The sequence below is a fragment of the Mycetomoellerius zeteki genome, unplaced genomic scaffold (genome assembly GCF_001594055.1).
Source record: "Mycetomoellerius zeteki isolate Tzet28-1 unplaced genomic scaffold, Tzet1.0 scaffold138, whole genome shotgun sequence".
In the NCBI taxonomy this organism is placed as follows: Eukaryota; Metazoa; Arthropoda; class Insecta; order Hymenoptera; family Formicidae; genus Mycetomoellerius; species Mycetomoellerius zeteki.
The window spans coordinates 770,784-790,475 of record NW_017256319.1 but is presented as its reverse complement, the minus strand read 5'-3'; the positions used below and the strand labels follow the sequence as shown (position 1 = coordinate 790,475).

The following is a 19,692-nucleotide window of genomic DNA, read 5'->3' as shown; positions in this document are numbered from 1 at the left end:
AATTTCCGGCGAAACGTGTAAACATATACATGATATGTGTATTTAATTAATCATTTTAATGCATATTCTATCAATTTAATACATCGTTCTTTAAATACATTGCTGAAATTAAAATAATTTAATAGAAAGTTACTAGGTAATACGCGTTCAGGTCAAAGGTGCGTTCAGGGAGACGCTATTAGCGCTATTGTATCATTCTATCCTTGTTTTACGTTTAATAAACAACGAAGATAGAATGACAGATAGCGCTATTAGCGCCTCCCCGAACGCACCACAAGTGTTTGGTGTAAAAGGGGTCATATGCCTAGTTTACATCGTGTATTTGAGACTGCGGTCCACTTGACTACAAACGCTTCGAAGCGTTTGAGAGACCAATCAGAACAAAGAATTTTACGAATTGACTAATCAAAGAATGCTTCGAAGCGTTTGTAGCGTGGACCGCAGCCTGAGTAAAAGTGCCTTTTCATGCTAACGCTCGACGCTCATTTTCAGCGTCAAAATAGGTCATGTGATCAAAATTGACGCTTGATATTCGTCAATGGTCGCGTTCAGCAGACTCAACTGTTGCGGAGCGGATCAATGAGCTCTCGCTGCTATTGGATGATCTAAAAGAATACACCAATAGCAGTGAGCGCTCACGGATCCGCTCCACAACAGTGAGTCTGCTGAACGCGACCAATGCTATCACGTGACTTAAGGTGCATTCACATGTAAGCGTCAAGCAACGGAAACAGCAATCATTGGCTACGTTTACACCGTGCGCTTAGTCCGCGACCTATACGATAGGTGCTTTGTTTAATATACAGGATAAACAAAGACATCTATTGTACAGGCCGCGGCCTAAATGCACGGTGTAAACGTAGCCAATCAGGGTGATACGGACGGTGGTGCAAAAATATTTTTTACGCCACTGTAAAAATCGCCTCGTTGATTGGTTGCTGCTTCCGCTGCTTGATGCTTGACGCTTGCATGTGAATGCACCTTTATTTTGATGCCGAAAATAAGCGTCGAGCGTCAGCATGAAAAAGTACCTTAAGACCGGACTATTGCTGGATTCACACTGCATTCGATTTTCGTCATACGACATTGGATGCAGAGTGTCGTACGACGAAAATCGGATGCAGTGTGAATCCAGCACATGGATTCTGCACCGTGTGATTTCACCCTACAGTTGCGCTGCTTTCTTTGCTGAACGCAGCCATTCCCTAGAAATTGACATGGCCGTTCTTCTGTCATTTTAAATTTGAGTTAAACTGTATTATACGGTTACGTTGATAAGAGCTCAGCTCATGCAAGTTAATGCAATTTTTCTCGATGAAATGTATCAATACACGTTACCATGACTGGAAATCCTATAAATGTACGTCGTGGAAGAATAGTGCTATCCGATTTGGATCAAATTAAGAAGAACGAACGTGATCGTCGACGAAGATTACGCTTGGAGCAGGTACGTGTATTCGTCGAAAATTTTCAAACTGCTCGAATGAAAGGAATAAGAAATATTGAGTTACTGATTTCTTTTAATTTGAATCTATATAAACAAATTAAATTGTCAATTTTCTGTATGTAAGTGATTGTGTCCTATGTGCTTGACAATGTAAACATAAGTCTAATTTAAAGTGACATATTGCGTTATAGGTTCGACAACAGTCAAAAGAGATATCAAATCGACTTTTAGAACGCGCTAAGAAGATAGCGAGGGAGGAACTTAGCAAATTGGAGAAAAATGGGAAGTCAGAACTCAAGCAGATGCATGATAGAAAAATTATGGACATACAACGCAAGTATCAGGAAGATTTGGAAGATATCGGTCAAGCTCATGCCTCAGCTGCTTTGCAACCAGACGCAAATACAATAATAAAAGAGGAAGGAAAGAAAGATAGAGTTATGGCTTTAAAAAGAGGAAAGGATGCCATGGAATGCATGAAGGAAACAAAATGGATAGATGATGCAGAAGCAGCTCGTCAAGAAAGATTACGTAGAGTACGCGAAATAGAAAATTTAAGGGCTGCAATGATAGCCAAACTTCCACAGCCACCTGAGGAAAATGACAGGATGGAAAGAAATCCTTCTCAAAGTATAAATGAAGAAATTGTACACGAAGCGTTAACTCCAAAAAGAAAGAATAAAAAGGTTCTTAAAAAAAAATCGCCTAGAAAAGTAAAAAAACCTAATCTAAAGGAACACCAAAAAACATCACCTAAACCAGGCCCTTCAGGATTACAAAAGAAATCTTTTGTACAGTCTCCTGAGTTATTCTTAAGGAAGAAAGTAGACAAATATACATCGGATCATATTAAGGATATTATTGATGATGTAAGTGATGATCAAATCCCACGAACAACAGTGCCAAGTATGAGCATTATTTCAACTAAATCTGATAAAATAAAGTATAATCCAGCAAATTACACGCATAACACATCGGATAACACAAGCAGTGTCAGCAGTTCTAACAATTCTAGTTCAACCAGCGATGATTCGTCATATTTTTCTGATGCTATAGAACAAATTACATGCAAGACTCCTAAAACTCCAGCTTTAACAGAGAACAAAGTACAATCACAATGTGATCGCACTATGTATCAGAGATATATTTATGATAGGCCTCTTCCTATGGTTGAAAGAATTGATATCAGAAATGAGCCAAGTGCCATGGAAGTGGCGCAAGTAATGAAAAATGCAGAGAATAGAGAAACGCATATATCCAAAAGTCATAAATTAAGTGCTGAACATCGTGCCGAACGTCGTGGGGAAGATGCGATTTTGCGAGAAAAAGTACGAAGAGATTATCAAGCGCTCCTACAAAATCTAAATCATCTTGCGCAGGAAGAACGCAAGCTAAAAGCTAGTCAAATTCAATCTACAGAAGAAGATACATGCATGCGATTACATCAGAAAAATAAATGTCAAGAAGAACGTAAAAAGAAATTAAACCGTGCAGCTAAGAAGATTTGCAGTACAGACAGTTATGTACCGACCCGGCACACTCATCTCACAGAAAGAATCATTACTTTACCAGTACAAAAAAAAGACGGCCTGCACGATGATGTACCTCATTGCACATGGGAAGATCCTCATCTTATTAAACAGCAAGTAGATGTTTGTCATACACAAAGGGATAAAGATAGCGAAATGTCACGCGAAGAACAAGTATTGGATATGCTGAAAAAAATTGAAAGACAAAAAAGATTGTTGTTACAAGAATTTGGCACCAGTTTGCCAGATAACATATTTAATGTCAGCATGAAGCCACTCTTTGAAGATAAAATGCCAACAAAAACATCAGACGCTAGTACTGCCAAGCCTTTGTCACCTGAAATTAAAGTTTTAAATATGTCTAGTAGTGACGAATGTATTAGAAAAGATCATAAGATGAAGAAACCTGATAAATCACTTGTAAAAAAGATTGAGATTGCTGTTCAGACAGAAGCAACGGATCCAGTAGAAAAAACGAGTCCATTAGATAAAACGAGTCCAGCAGAGAATAAGAGTGTACAAGTGGAATTATCTCAAGAAGATGTGCATATGCCACAATCTGACAGAGATACAATTGAACGAATGCCACATCCGATTGAACCAAAAATTACTATTGTTACACCAGAGACAGACAATAGTAGCAATGATTCAACAAGCTCTGAGAGTGGTATGATCATTGAAATTGACAAAAAAGAAATAATTGTAACACCTAAAAAGAAGAAAAATAGCATGAGAATATCAAAGCGACCATCACCTCGAATTTATCAAAAAATTCGCTCAACATCGATTAGTTCTAAAGCGACGTCGCCTATGAAGAGATTCTCGAGAATTCAGTCAGGCTCTCGTTCGACTCCTCAAAAGAAAACGAAATGTTTGGATACGCCAGATACAGCTACTAGAAGAGTTGATATTCACATGAGTGAATCTGCGCAAGTTGATGATGAGACAGATCCATCGCAGGAAACAAGAGTATCGATAGATGCTAGTGCAGAAAGCTCACAGACAATTTCAGGCCTGAACGATCAAGATCAAGAGGGTAAACCGTATCGGGTTCGGACTCGAACGAAAAGATGGATTCGGATGAAAGATACTTCAGATACATCAACGTCATTTGCAAGCCCACCACCAATAAAGCCTAAATCAATATTTGACGCTCTGGCTAACGTCACGCCGATTTTAGAAATGTTAGATTCTCCAGGACCTAGAGAATTAAGAAGATTACAAGACATCAGTCCTGTTTCCACACCAGAAACTCCTTCACCTCGTACAATGATGATGCCATCAAACATTCCACATCGTGATAAGATTAGTAGAATGCTTAGATTTAGTTTGAATAATTCTCAAACTAATGATAGTACTGTGATATCATCGACACAACGTGATCAGTCCACTTTAACAGATTCATTGGATGTTTGTCAGAAATCTGAAGCATCAAAATATATACCTGCTGTTTCGCAGCCATCTAAAGTTTGTATATGTAAAAATCCCCAATGTAAATTGTTACACATAAAATTTGATGATATTCACGATTATGCTTTGAAAAATTGTCCTGAAATATTGCAAAAATATGAAGATCTACAAAACTTATGTACAGAAAGAATAGCATCTTTAACTGACCTCATCGAAAAAGTACGAAATGAACAAAAAGGTAAAGTATTAAAAAATTATTTAATTAATATGCAACTTAATTTTAATCATTCATAACATATTTTTATGTTGTTTTCAATTAATTCTGCACAATTTACCATTAACATTCAATGAAATAATATATTGAATATGTTAATAAAATATTGTTTCTGCATATACAAAACTTAAAAAATAGCATATATACATATTGCAGATATGGATCTTTCACTAATCAGTCCAAGCGATGACACTAGCTTATTACAATTATCTACACCAAAACCAGCACGTAATGATGTACAAGCAGTTCGCAGATTAATTGACAGTATAGAAGAAATTCATGCTCAACTTGCAAGAACTCTTCTTGAATCACAAAGAATTATGCAAGGAAGCGAAGAAATTTTGAAGGATGAAACCTTGTGTGATGCGGAAATCCAGGCGATCACTTCCACTCCTAGAAGTAAATTAGTAGATACTATTAAAGCACATGTACAGGAATCCAAAGTAGTAGAAGGCAAAGCTAAGCCAAAAATTATTAGCAATGACAAAGTTAATATACAGTTTAACCGATTTAAAATGCAGCAAAAACCTCAAGCAATGTCGGCAACAAAAATGTTGGAGCGTAACTCTTGGCCCCCGTGTACACTTCCTCTTCATGAAGAAGAGATAATAAAGAAATTGTCAAAAGAAATTTTAGAACAGAGTAAAAATTTGGATAAAGAGAGCACCGCCTTTGCAACTTCGAAAGAAAATAATGAAATACAGCAAAAAGCATCGCCTTTTAAGGATCTTAATTTGAAAAAGAGTGCCTCATTAGAACATGAAAAGGACAGTAGCCTTACAAAAGAATTTGCCTTTGTTCCAGAGGTAAATAACATTTTTATTTGTATACAGGGTTATATAAATGTCCAGTATACACACCCTGTATACTGGACATTTATATATCTTTAAAAATATAATCGTGAAAAAGAATAAAATATTTGTACATCTTTATAAATATATGAAGATTATAGTATATTTTATGATAAGTATGATAAATATTAATATTATTTATAATAAAACAACTTTTATGTATGAGCTATTTTATATAATATATATATATATATTTGTAGACAACAAAAGAAAATGATTTTATTCCTATATTAACTGGCATTCCCAAAATATTGCGCAATCATGGAAATGTGACATCAATAAGTGCAAGGCCTAAACCTCCTGTTACATTATTAAATGGACTGTATAGGTAAGATTAATTTAATAATTCTGTTTAGTATCACTATTTCAATTATATTTTTGTTTTATAAATTCTTTATATTTCATGAACTATTCTAATTATTTTATTTTATTTTATTAATCTAAACAGACCAGAATTAGAATCATCAGGACATGAATTATCAACGATAGTGGAATTTGATACAACGGATACAGTTAATAAAAATAGCAAGAGCCCAGCAAAATTTAAGCCATCTCTTCATGTTGCTCCTTTACCTGTTCAACAAAATCAAAATTCCTCAAAGAAACCGGCAGATTCGTTATCCAATATAAAACATTCTGTTGAAAAGCTATCTTTTGCACAGAAATCACAAGAAACTATTTGCAATTCTCCTGAAAAATTAAAAAGTATGGCTGATTGTATTACAGAAACAAAAACTGATGCTGAAAGGGAGTATATGGTCGAAAAATGTAATAAACAGTTACAATGTAATACAACAGAAGAACTTGTTTCTCAAACAAAAGATAAACTTGGTTCTTCCATAAGTACTGATCTTAATAATCCAAATAAAGAAAGTAAACATAAAATGACGTCTACAAGTGTGTACAGTTTTTCCGGATTATCTGGTATTTCCGAAATAACTAGTTCTCCATCATCGGATGTGCTAAAACATACCTCATCACCGGAAGAAATGGAAATAGCTTTGAAAAAATTAGGTTTAGGTTGGGCAGTCACGACGCTAAAGAAAACTCGAGAGGCAAGTGCTCTTAGTTCATCTTCGAATTCGGATGTTACACCAATAAATACAGCTAGAAGGATGATTTCTCCTACTAAAAAACAACATGGTTCAAATGGCTTTCCGGATATTAGTGATGTATCATCGATATCGATCAAAGAAGCTAGCAAGAGTACCGAACAAGCTGTACTCTTAAAAGGAAGGACTTCCACGCCTAAATTCCAAAATTCAAATTCTAACAGTGAAAGATCCAGTACTACAAATACATCTGAAAGCGTTCAAGATCCAAGTGACAGTTTAACTGTACCTAATGTGTCACTTACAAAAACAAAATCTGATAATAAGCAACTACAAAATCTTTGACAGAATTGTTTTATATGTATATATATATATATAATTTTATTATTTACTTATTTACAAATGTATTCTATTGTACTTGATTTTTTATGGGCAATTAGTTGTAAAATAGGATATTCTCATATATGTGGGATCATTTTCGTTGACATATAAATAATTTTTATTTTTTATTTTTATCTTGAACAGTACACGATTATTATAATAAATAGTACATTTGTGTTTTCATTGCAAGCAGCTTAAAATTAGAGAGAACCATACATTGTTCCTAAATATCATGAAAATTCATAAAATGTTAGATGACCATATCTTCACATATATTGCCTGAGTTGTATTAACAAGATAAAATATTACAAAGCTAATACAATTTCTTAATATCGTATAATTATTTTATAGAAAGTTTATATGTAAACTTTTTTCATTTTAAATTTTATTCGAGAAATAATTACATTTTTAAAATTGAATTATTGGTTCTCAATTTTACGTTATCATTATAGGCCGCGTTCAGAAACTACTCGGGTGTATTCAGATATCATTTTATGTTGTTTGTTAAACAAAGATGAAGTGATACCTGGGTGCACCAGGGTGAAATTTCTGAACGCAGCCATAAAGGGAAGAAATAATCGAAATGATTGAATAGTCATGAATTATGACTATCGTGTTCAAGATTGACAATATTTTCTAATAGCATGAGAATACACATTGAAATATAAAGGAATACATAAAATTAAAAGACTGACAATTTGTAATTCTAAACAAGGATGATTTTAACGAAATGTATGATTTATAAAGTAGAAAAGATATATAAGATAACTTTTAAGAAATAGAATATATATAAGATGATATCTATAAAATATGCATACATATTTGCATTTTTTCTTGTTTTATACTTATTATATTTTTTAAATAAATGAAAATATTTATATATTTCTCTCGTTCTCGCTTCTACGAATTGAGTATGAAACAATGAGAGAAATTAATTATTTAATAATGTTATCTACGTTTAATTTCAATTTTCTATTGTATATGATGAGAAAGATATACTGGATATCCTGTAAAGATCGTAATAACGTTTAAGAGTCGATTCCTGAAATCATTTCGAGGGAATATCTTAATTCCAAATTTATAATAGTCTTTAATTATAAGTACTTTAAAATTAGCGAATCATATCGTCTAAAGATCGCGCGTTCAAGTGTGGTACAATGCAAAATGTAATCTATATTTTGATATTAGGATTTTCGTTTCAAAATGACCTCAGGAATCTACTCTTAAGCCCTGAGGTCTTTATGGGATACTTTATAAATACAGGATGAATTAGCAGAATTTAATCATTTTCAAAGAATTATTTATATGTATATATTATGAAAAATATAAATTAATAATGTTAAACAATATTATAATAAGTACGTAATTTAATATTTTTTAAAAATATCTTAAAAAATTATATATACATTTCTCGTCTAATTCGTAAATACTTTAAATTTGCGTCTTTTCCCGCCTTTCTAGCTTTGATAGATGAAAGAGAAAGAGAAAAACCATTTAAAATACGCCATATTGTTGATGACTGTTCAACGTGCACAAGAGATGCATTGATTAAAATATACATAATATAGCGTAGTCAATTTTTTCGTTTAGAAATAATTCCCATTTGAAGTAGTTTTGTAGCTCGATCAGCTTGATCGTTCCTTCATCCATAAGTTCGTGATACTGCCACTACAGGTCGTTGTTAACGCTGGGTTTCGTTTGTGACTGTTTGCGACAGTGAGTTTTGGTGAGTTTGCACGGAGTGAGGAGAGGCGGTATTCGGTAGCGACAAGAGTATATACATGCTCAGAATGTTGTACATCGACGATATATACTTTCCTTCACGAGTCCTTTAACACTTACAAACGCAATGGGCTTTTCTCGTCGTATTTAACGTCTGCCAAAACGAGGATTTTTTTCAGCCAAGCGTGAGAAGGCATCGTGGGCCCCCACGAGGATCACGGAGTTGAGATTCGTGTAGTGCCAAACGTGACGAACGCCGAGCCACACGGTTCGTAGATAGCGCGAGAAAAACTCTGAGGAGCAAGAAGGAGCCCATCGATGTACGACGTGCTGCGATTGTTCACGTGGAAGTCCTGTTGACGTCAAACTCGAAAAGTAACTCACGGTCCTGCCGAGCCGCCTCCCCGCACGCAGCCGTCCCAACAGTATTCACGTTTCAAGCAATTCTAGCACAACCCACGTCTCACACTCCTGATTATGTCGGTAAATTGGAGAACTACGATACAGCATTTATTTGGGAACAGTTGTTGAGTATCCTAAACAATGAGTTTCTCACTGGAATCGCCAGATACAATTTTAGAAGCATACAGTGAGTAAGCTGTTATTACTTGGTCAAAGTGGAAGTATAGATGTAGCAATTGGTTTCCTATGCAAGAGTGATTATGATGCTTGCTTTGCGATAGTGTATAATTGACTTAGATGGTCAGCAAGTTCTCAGGACCTTTTTTTCGTTTGTCCATATCATATATTGTTGTCCGTGGATCTTTAATTCACAACTACTTTAAGAGAAAAAGTAGAAGAGAAAGCAATATATTTTAAGTATGTAATGGCAATTTTTCAATTATGTCTTCAGTTTTAAATGCAAAGCAAATTGTCTTGATCGACCTTGAAATATGTTTGTTCATTTATTCCTCTGACCTCTGTTTACAACTGAATTTATATTATAACATTTAGTAGCATATTTTTATACAAAATTTTATTTAAACGATTGATAAATTAGTAATTTCCTGATATTTTGTCTTGTATTAAAATTTTATTCCCTATCTTTAATTGATGGGCTTGATAGAGCAAGATTTTAATTATCTGCATACTTTTATATTTTAGAATTGAGTTTTTCATAGCTGTTCAATAGTCTTCCAAAATTTGTTGTGATATTAAATGATTACAAAATTATTTTGTAATCTATAGTATGTAAGAGGAATATAATATATTAAAGCGATATATTATTAGGTATTTATATACATTTATTCTAATATCTATCTTAGATTATGTTTTGTATAGAAAATATGTTATATTTCATTTGAATAAAAATTCTTTTTTTAATCAGTTTTTTTACAACAAATTGTATGCTGATCTTAATTATTCCAGACTGAGAGAGTATATATGGAATCAAAATGGCACGCAGACGTAAAACTGAAGTAAAAGCATCTGAGAAATCATCATCTCATAAATATATACCTGTACGTAAATCTAGTAGACAAATAGCTAAGAAGCAATTAGAAGAAAAAAAGATAAATGGATACATCACGCAAACATCTTGCTCAAACAGTTCAGAAGAATATAAGTCTACTATTGAAGGTCATAGCCAAGTTTTTTCAAAGAAAAATCAAAATTCTCTGAAGAAACATAACAAACATAAAGGTACTTCCAGCAACAGTGTAATTGTAAATAGTGAATATGCTTTATACAATGCTATTCAACATAAACGTGATACGGGTGAAAGTGACAGTCAAGATGATATGGATAATATGATTAAAAATTCAGAAAAACTTAGTCCAGAGGATGTACAACAAGTTGTTATTGGTAATCCAAGTCCAAGCAATGAATCTTTACCTGCATCAGCCAAGGCTGAAACGTGGTCAGAAGAGGTCATAGAGGAAATGATAATCTGTGAAGAAATGCAAGTGGAGCAAGATGTTGAAGACAACCATTATTCCTTGGCACAGAGTGATGTTATAGTTGAAGAGGTATTACTTGAAAACGAATCTAATCTAGAAAACAAAAATTTTGTAGAATTTACTGTGATACAGAATGAGGACGGTAATGGATCTATGATATCTAAGTCAGAAAAAATTTTGAACGATGAATATCTTGCTATTAAAAAAAATGTTAATAGTGTACATATGAACAAATCAGAAAATTCCATATCAGCCATGAATACTGCTGAATTGGTAACTTCATGCAGTAGTGGGAATAATAATGCCACAGATTCTAATACAGATAAATCTTATATCAATAAAAAGAAAGTTGTATTAGAAGGTGAGAGTAGTAAAAAACAAAAAAAGACAATTTATGATAAAATTACAAAAGAAATTTCAGAATCAATGGTTGGCAAAATTTGTTTATTTTCCGCTAAAGATGATTCTGGTTCTTCTACTGAAGAAGATAACTGCAAACGGGAATGCAAAGACTTAGAAGCAAAAAATATGAACATAGATTTGTCAAAGGAAGATTCTTTTAATAAAATAGATAATAAACTAGCAAATATGCAGATAAGTGAATCTTCACAAGAAATACAAAAATTAGTGAATGATCTGTCTAGTGTGGAAAGCGCTGATTCTCTGATACAAACTCCTTTAAATATGGAAAAACTGTCTCCAGTACAATTAAATATTGATGACGAAAGTAGTTCGTCAATATTGGATAAGATGGAGCAATTACATCGCTCGAATGATTCTGTTAGTTCTAACGATAAGGAAATATTCTCGAAAACTGTAGAACCTAACAATATTATTAAAAATCAAGAACAAAATATTTTAGAATCCAACTCTTGCATTGATAGACTTCAATGTACAGATCGAGATTCATTAAAATCGAAAATTACACAAGACAAAAAGAGTACAAGTCAGCAAAAGAATTTAGAATATTTAACAACTACTGATGAATATCAAGATAGTGAAGGAGATAATAATAAAGTTGATAATGAAGATATCAAACTATGCAGCAGCAGTGAAAATAGCAATGATACATTATTATCCCTTACTAACTACAAAGGACGGGAATTTGATATAAAAAATGCAATTAACAATACGAATGATATTGACAAAAAAATTGAATTCAGAGGTCGTAGTGGAAGTACTGATACAAGTTCCGAAAATAGTTCAAACAGTTCAGGTGTAAGACGAAGTAGTAGAATTCGGTCTATTGGATTGATGAAACAAAGGTATGAAATAAAATAATTTAACTTCAAGATATAAAAAATTTATAGCAGATATTTAAATTATTTTAATATGATGACAATTTATATTTATTTTTATTAACTTTAATAAATAATCTCTGCAGTAAAAAATATATTTACAAAATTTTTAATATTTAATTTCATATGTAGACAAATATTTTTTATATATCCTGTTTTACAGATTTTAATGTGAAAAAATTAACTTATTTTTAGATCTCGCGGACGTGGTTTGGTTACAAAACCTAATGTAGACTCAAAAGCTATTCTTCAGCAAGAAAAAGAAAAAGTTAATAATACAAATTCTTCAATTACTCAGGAAGTAAAAATAGATAACTTTGAGACTCAGTGTGATAAAGAAAATAATTCTAACAAGATTTCAACGTCGATTGATACTTTAACACCTTTAAGTATTAGTTATAGTACCACAGGATATGATTCTGACTCTTCAAAACCTGTTAAAGTAAAATCCCGTTGGCGAAGATCGAGTGAGCTTGAAATGGGTGGATCAAATGCAGGATTTGGATCTATCATTGCTCCTGTGTCAATGCTTGGATCATCTATTGCACTTCAATCAGAATCAGGACGTAATGCACCAATAAATATAGGAGAATCTACATCATCAGAATTAAAACATAATGCTATTAATACAAGTATAAAATTTTGTACAGAAATAGGGCAAATTAAAGATGTACCAGTCATATCCAGTAATGTTTCTACTACTTCAACAGTAGCACAAATTCCAAAAACTATAGGAGCAAAGATTTCGTTGCCGATGGTTCTCGAAACAGAAGATAGAGAAATGGAAGAAAGACTGAGTCAATTTGAGCACTTGCATGAAAATTTGTATCTTACAGAAAGGTATATAGAATTAAGAATTAAGACCTTAAAATAATATTTTTTATATATATATATGAATATAATGTATTTGTATACAGTTATTTTATATATTTATAAAATATTAAATATTTATAACATTTGTTATTAGATACACAAACAAGGAAACCAAACGAATGGTATGCGATTGTTTCTTAACTGAAGAAGAAATTGAGAGAGGAGAACTTGGTTGTGGGGAAGATTGCCTTAATAGACTTCTCATGATAGAATGGTAAAAGTATTTATTTTTAATAAGGTTTTAATTTTACAATTTATATATATTTTTGCATATGATATGGGATGCAAAGATATTAATTTATTATATCTTAATCTATATTGTATACCTCGTATCATGTGCAAAAATATTAATGAGATAAAGTAATGTTTTTTCTTTAAATAGAATATGTATATAATAGAATATAGATTAAGATGTGTGTATATATATATATATATATATATATATAGGGTGTCCCATTACTGATGCTAAATATTTTAAAGACAGATTTTTTTATAACATTTTTAGATGAAAAGTCTAATACAAAAATGTCGAGGCTATAATTCAGATGGAAAGATTTAAAAATTACGAATAACAGGGCCAGAATTTCGCGCTCTCAGGGATGTCACTATGAAAGTGCTTCCTCAAAATTCATATTTTTGACAATAACAAAATTCAATGGGTCCATCCAGAAGCAACGACCGCTCACTGAGCAAGAAAGAAATTAATATGTTTATTTATTATGATATTTATAATGTAGAATATTCATAATGTTATAAATAATCTTTAATATTACATTTCTTACTTACTTACTTACTTACTTATTATTGTTGATTATTTTTAAGGCCGTAAGAGTGTGAGCGCTCAGTGAGTGGTATAAGCGACATAAAATTACTCTCACATAGCTCACTGAGTTCATGCTGTCACGGACTTGTCTTAAAGAAATAATAAACACTGATAAGTAAGAAATATAATATTAAAGATTTTTTATAACAAATAGTTTTATTCTACATTATGAATATTATAATAAATAAACATATTAAGTAATTCCTTTCTTGCTCAGTGAGCGGTCAAGTTGCTGGATGCACCCAATATCTTCTCACTGACCATATGCCACCCCTAAGCGTACGAAATTTTGACCCTGTCATTTGTAATTTTTGAACTCTTCTCGTTTGGAAACTATCATAATCTTGACTTATTTATATTTAGACTTTTCGTCTTAAAATGTTATAAAAAAATCTGTCTTTAAAATATTTATCTTCAGCGATGGGATACCATGTATATAGCAAAAGAAATAAATTAGATGGAGATAATAATGTTATTTTAATATTTATTAGTGGACCTAGATGTGTAGTAAGTGATAGATGTACAAATAAAAGATTTCAAAATTGTCAATATGCCAAATGCGAAGTTTTTCGAACAGAAAAGAAAGGTTTTGGATTACGTGCTGTTGTTGACATAATGACGTAAGTAAAATTTTAAGTAAAATTTTAAGAATAAGAATATCAATTTCTATTCTTAACAAAAATTGATAATTACAAAAATATCAATATATAATATATACAAATAAAACATGATAAGCAAAAACGTTTCTTATTTTTATATTGTTTTTACAATTGCAGGGGCGAATTTATAATGGAGTATGTAGGTGAAGTTGTAGATCCAAAGGATTTTAGACGTCGAGCAAAAGAATATTCCAAAGATAAAAACAGACATTACTATTTTATGGCGTTGAAATCTGATCAGATTATAGACGCTACAATGAAAGGAAATATATCCCGATTTATTAATCACAGCTGTGATCCAAATGCGGAAACGCAAAAGGTGAGTTTGTGCTTTGTCCTATAATTAATACAAAAATATTTTTTTTTTAATATCAGAACAATGCTGATTATTATAACTAAATACTTTTTTAGTGGACAGTAAATGGGGAATTACGGATAGGCTTTTTTAACAAAAAATTCATAGCTGCTGGTGAAGAAATTACATTTGACTATCATTTTCAACGTTATGGGTACGTTTTTTAGTGATATTTTTATATTAATAGTTATTAGTAACTATTTACTTATGTTATTACTGTGGATTATATATATCGAAATTTATATCTCTATTTTTATTAGTACAATTTGTTATATGTTTTAATAACAGCAAAGAAGCTCAGAAGTGTTATTGTGAGGCACTGAATTGTCGAGGTTGGATAGGTGAAACACCAAAAGAAGAGAAGGAGAAAATTGAAAAGAAAGAAACACAGGAAAGAGATACGAAGAAGAAGAAGGAAGAAAAGAAACCAGCTGATGATTATATGGAGGATGAGGATGTAAGTATCAACAAATAATAATAGTAATAGTATTATATAATAAAATAATAATAGTAATATTACAAGAATGAACATGATTTTTTTAAGCAATGACTTCTTCATTACTTTATTCTTTTACTTTTAGTTGGAGGAAGAAATAGATAAATTGTGTTCAGGTGGTTTGAAAAACCGTGCGCACACATTAACGTTGAGTAGATTAATGGTTCGTAGCAGAGAATTAGAACATAGAACACGTTTGTTACGTCTCATTCAAAGTGGCGAACAACCATGTCGAAGATTGTTTTTGGATTATCACGGATTACGTTTGATTTGGAGTTATGTTATGGATATTGCTACAAACGAATCAGAAGAAGCTCAACAATTTCGCTTAGATGTGCTGAAGACTTTAAATACACTGCCAATACCAAACAAGACAATGTTAATGGATAGTAAAATATATGGTGTAGTTGAAAGATGGGCGAAAAAATTATATCTTTCTCCAAATACTGATTCCCCAGAAGATGATCAGATTAAATCAAAGACAAGCTGTGAAGAATTGAATAGTAATTCTGATAGCAGTGAGAAAAAAAGTCTTGAAGAACGTCTAAATGACATTCCAGATAAAAGTAATAATAATATCGAAAGCTGTTTGGCAGTTGTTAGCGAAGTTAAATCAGAGAATACAGATCTTATTCCCGATTTAGCTTCTAGTCTTCTTGCTGAATGGTCTAATTTAAAAGAAGTTTTTAGAATACCGAAAAAAGAGAGAATTGAGCAAATGAAGGAGCATGAAAGAGAAGCAGGTTAAATATGTTTTTATCTTCCAAATTATATTAATGGCTTTTAAAGTCAAAAGTTATGTATAAACATTATATAACATTATTTTGATTTTTATTGGGATTTTTGTTGTAGATCGAGGATACAGAGAAGAATTAGAGAAAGAAGAAGAAAAGAGAATCACGTCGTATGATAGGTATGTATTTGTATTCTTAAGAAAAAAACGTATCATTAAAGTTTGTAAATCTTTGTGATGTTTAACAATATATTACTGCAACAAAACATTAAGTTAAACATTATAATTTATTAATTTTATAACTTTTCACTTTTAGACATAGATCTGATAGATATAGTCGAAGTGATATAGATAAACGTGGTGATAGGAGACGAGGACGAGAATCTCCAGAAGCTGATCATAGTAGAACTGATCATAGTAGAACGAAAGATAAAAGAGTAGAAGAACGGAGTCTAGTTCCTATACCACGAATGACAAAGTACGAACGTAGGCAATTATTTGCATTGCAAGTTGCAAAAGAAGAAGAAGAAAGGCAACGTCGTCAACAACAAGAATCGTGGCAAGAACATGAGAATAGATGTTTGGCATTGGGTATAGATCCCCATACTACTGCCATGGTTGATCCACAAACTGGTTATCCTGTTTTTTATAATCCAACTCTAGATCAATGGCAACATTATTCCACTCAAGGTCATATTTGTTAATGTATTTTGTGTGCAGAAATGTTAATAACTTTTATAGTCAAGCATCTATATAATTTAAATATCTAATACAGGAAATGTAATATTCTTTTTATAGATGGTGGAGAAGCAACACAACAATGTACTCCTGTATATGTAGGAAGTGCTCCATCTACTGGTATAATGGGTCAAAGTCCTCATGTATTATCATCATCAATGACAAACGATATGTCATCTGGAATTACGACTGGTATTCCACCTGGTGTACCACCACCAGTAGCTTACTCATTAAGTCAAACGCCTGTGTTCAGTCAAACATCTTCCTACTCTTTGATATCGCATCCGCAACCGTATACCGAAGGGCAACTATCTCTTTCAAATAGTTTAGTGTTTGTTTTTGATGGCATTTCTTCTACATCAATTCAAACGCCTCTTTATAACCATGTCAAAAATCCCGCAGATCAACAATTCTCTAATCTTACGTCCGCGGAAAATACTACGAGTCGACCACCTGAAGTTCCGGCAATAGATTTGCCACCGAAATGGAAGAGTGCAACGGATAGCAGAGGTAGAACATACTATTATCACGTGAAGGAAAGAATATCGCAATGGTTACCTCCACCACCCGATCATATTGGAGTACAACCAGATTCATCATCTACCTCGGAATCTAGTGATGAATCCAGTTCATCAAATGAGGATGATGAAGATATTGATGATGATCATAACGAGGATCAAAGAAACGATGATATGGAGGCAAGTAGCGTTCTAACAGACAGTCCTTTGAGCACATCTAGGCCAAATGTATCTAAAAAATTAGGTGGTCATAATCTGACTGGAAGTTCACTGCCGTTTCCCGAATCTAAGAAAAGAAGAGATGGATTGGTCCAAGAAAGAATTATTAGTGTAAGTATAATTTAGTTTTTGTATTTATCTTCAGTTTTTATATTTATAATAACATTAATCCTTAATACACACGATGATTTCCTGATCCATTACTATACATGATGATCGTTCGTGTTTTGGGTTCATTTTCATCACTTTTACAAGTATACAGAAATTATTAAGTGATTCTTACACAAAATTTGATGTTTCTTTAATTTTTTAAATAGTTAATTAAATCCTTACAATCTAAATGGGAATTAATTGAAAATAAAAAAATTAACATTTCTCAAATACTACAGAAAAAGTACTTTATACACGATTGGGTTATTTGTGACCCAAGATGAACTTTCGAGGCGCTCGTCGAAGGATACGCACGAAAGGAAGCCGACAACGTACCAAACTTGTTTCTTAGATGTCAAACTTTTTTTTAGGAAAAGAATAAAGAACATTATTTAGCCAAGTGCTTTTAATATTTGAAAGGAAAGAAATACGCAGGATACGTACATACGAATGACTCATTTGCGTGTATTAAGGATTAAAATGTACTCTTTAAAATTTTTTTAAAACATTCAATCTTAAAAAAAAAAAGAACTTGCTCCATTGTTTATATTACAATATTAAAGAATTTTTTCGTGACCGTCAGGGATGGTTTTATTTCTATATTTTCTTATATATTTTTCTTCAATGGCAACCGAAAGTTATTATAATAATGATGCTACATTCAAGGAAAAATTGGTACATTGAAATAAAAAATAAAATTCTTATTTATATTGTTAACAGAATATTTATTAACTTTATTTCAATGTGAAAAATATTGTACCCTCCTTTATCAATTAATATAACTTTGAAACTGTTATAATTTTGCCGATTTTTTAATAAAATTCATTGGTACTTATTTATAGCCACGTAGGGAAGATGATCGTCTTGATCATAAAACGTATAAGGAAATGAAAGATAAATTACGACGACAGAAAGAAAGGACAAAACTAAAAGATCATGTTGAGAAATTAAGAAAACATAGACGAAGTAATAAATCGAAGTCTTACTCGCGACATGGATTGAGCAAGTTGCAATCAACATCAGCTGAGATGTCTCCTATGTCAGAAAGGAAAATTAAAGATACATTTAGAATAAACATGGCTAATGTGATGGTTCACTTCTTAAATCCATATAGGAAAAATGATTGCAAACAAGGTAGAATAACTAATACTGAAGATTTCAAGCATCTAGCTAGAAAGGTATGTTGAGTATTTAAGTATGATAGATTTATCATACAAAAGTGCTCTTTATAATTACATTTTGTTACAGTTAACACATTTTGTACTTGCAAAAGAATTAAAACATTGTAAAAGCGTGGATGAATTACAATGTAATGAAAATGTTAAACATAAAGCAAGAGATTTTGTACGTAAGTACATGAGCAAGTTCGGAACAGTGTATCAGAAAGGTACAGACGAGGATTAGCTGTAATTTATAAAATGAAAAATTGTTATTTATTGCGAGCACTTTGACTACTGCGAAATATATTTAGATAAATATATTTAGGCTCGTATGTAGATACACCTTTGTAATTGTATTATTGTAAAATAGATAGGTTTGTATATGCGTGATAAACGTTTTTTCATGGTTTAGAAGTTAATAAATTTTAGCAAATTTTTAATTTCCCATACTTTATGTATAAATTTGACACTTGTTCATTTATACATGCTAACTATGCATGTTGTATCTTTTATAAATATTGTAACTTATATGCCAATATACACACACACAGTGTAAAATATATACTCTGATAGTTGTGTAAGATTTAAACCTACCTTTCGGTATCAGTGTCTTAAAATTAATACTCAATAAAAATATTTATTTATACACGTTATGCAATAACTTCTGTAAATAATTATAAATGACTACTTAAGATTATAAATGAATTTTTAACTGCTTCATTGGGTTGCTGTTGTGCTTGCTGAGTCATGACTGCGTGTCTGATATTTATAAAAATTGAAAGAACAAAAGATAAAAATATAAATTTTGCATTTATAAATTTAATTTTGTACTACCGACATTTTGTCTTTACACGTTATAAAAATGTGATGCGTGATTTTTGAAACGGAAGCAATGTAGAATATTTAATAAAAAACAACTCTACATTTACTGATAATAATTGTTTTTGTGAGAATAGCGCTCTATATTTTTTCAATAGTTCTGTCTTTTTATATAAATTAATGTTAACATTAATTGATGTTGACATAATTAATTGATGTTAACATAATTCCATGTAATTTAAGAGCAATTTTATTGTTTTCTATTTATGTATAAATATGATGAATGT

The 19,692-nt window shown here is 31.8% G+C and overlaps 2 protein-coding genes across 10 annotated transcripts; both read left to right on the top strand.

Annotated features, from left to right (window-relative positions):
- The first annotated feature begins 1,259 nt into the window (after positions 1–1,259).
- On the top strand, positions 1,260–6,908 carry LOC108731823 (uncharacterized). Its single transcript, XM_018462341.1, has 5 exons — positions 1,260–1,447; positions 1,639–4,624; positions 4,817–5,466; positions 5,712–5,839; positions 5,960–6,908. Exons 1-5 carry the CDS (start codon positions 1,340–1,342, stop codon positions 6,906–6,908), a joined length of 4,821 nt encoding a protein of 1,606 aa, XP_018317843.1. The 5' UTR covers positions 1,260–1,339.
- Positions 6,909–8,578: 1,670 nt separating this feature from the next.
- On the top strand, positions 8,579–18,992 carry Set2 (SET domain containing 2). Of its 9 annotated transcripts, none has more exons than XM_018462328.1 (16): positions 8,579–9,255; positions 10,035–11,829; positions 12,058–12,428; positions 12,513–12,702; positions 12,830–12,949; positions 14,050–14,178; positions 14,335–14,536; positions 14,629–14,726; positions 14,861–15,029; positions 15,154–15,811; positions 15,921–15,981; positions 16,118–16,491; positions 16,600–16,863; positions 16,942–17,387; positions 18,269–18,604; positions 18,675–18,992. In XM_018462328.1, exons 2-16 carry the CDS (start codon positions 10,061–10,063, stop codon positions 18,828–18,830), a joined length of 5,343 nt encoding a protein of 1,780 aa, XP_018317830.1. In that variant the 5' UTR covers positions 8,579–9,255; positions 10,035–10,060; the 3' UTR covers positions 18,831–18,992. The 9 variants fall into 9 exon arrangements, with proteins under 9 accessions (XP_018317830.1, XP_018317828.1, XP_018317822.1 ...); XM_018462326.1 differs by having other exon boundaries at positions 12,058–12,494; positions 12,573–12,702; XM_018462320.1 differs by having other exon boundaries at positions 8,579–8,670; positions 9,117–9,255; positions 12,058–12,702; positions 16,600–17,387.
- The last annotated feature ends 700 nt before the right edge of the window (positions 18,993–19,692 follow it).

Bases quoted from the DNA above. Each gene is read 5' to 3' on its own strand.
- LOC108731823 (XM_018462341.1), top strand. From the start codon at position 1,340: ATGACTGGAAATCCTATAAATGTACGTCGTGGAAGAATAGTGCTATCC. The intron at 4,625-4,816 runs GTAAAGTATTAA...TACATATTGCAG, and splicing joins AGTACGAAATGAACAAAAAG to ATATGGATCTTTCACTAATC. The intron at 5,840-5,959 runs GTAAGATTAATT...TAATCTAAACAG, and splicing joins TTATTAAATGGACTGTATAG to ACCAGAATTAGAATCATCAG.
- Set2 (XM_018462320.1), top strand. From the start codon at position 10,061: ATGGCACGCAGACGTAAAACTGAAGTAAAAGCATCTGAGAAATCATCA. The intron at 11,830-12,057 runs GTATGAAATAAA...ACTTATTTTTAG, and splicing joins ATTGGATTGATGAAACAAAG to ATCTCGCGGACGTGGTTTGG. The intron at 14,727-14,860 runs GTACGTTTTTTA...TTTTAATAACAG, and splicing joins TATCATTTTCAACGTTATGG to CAAAGAAGCTCAGAAGTGTT.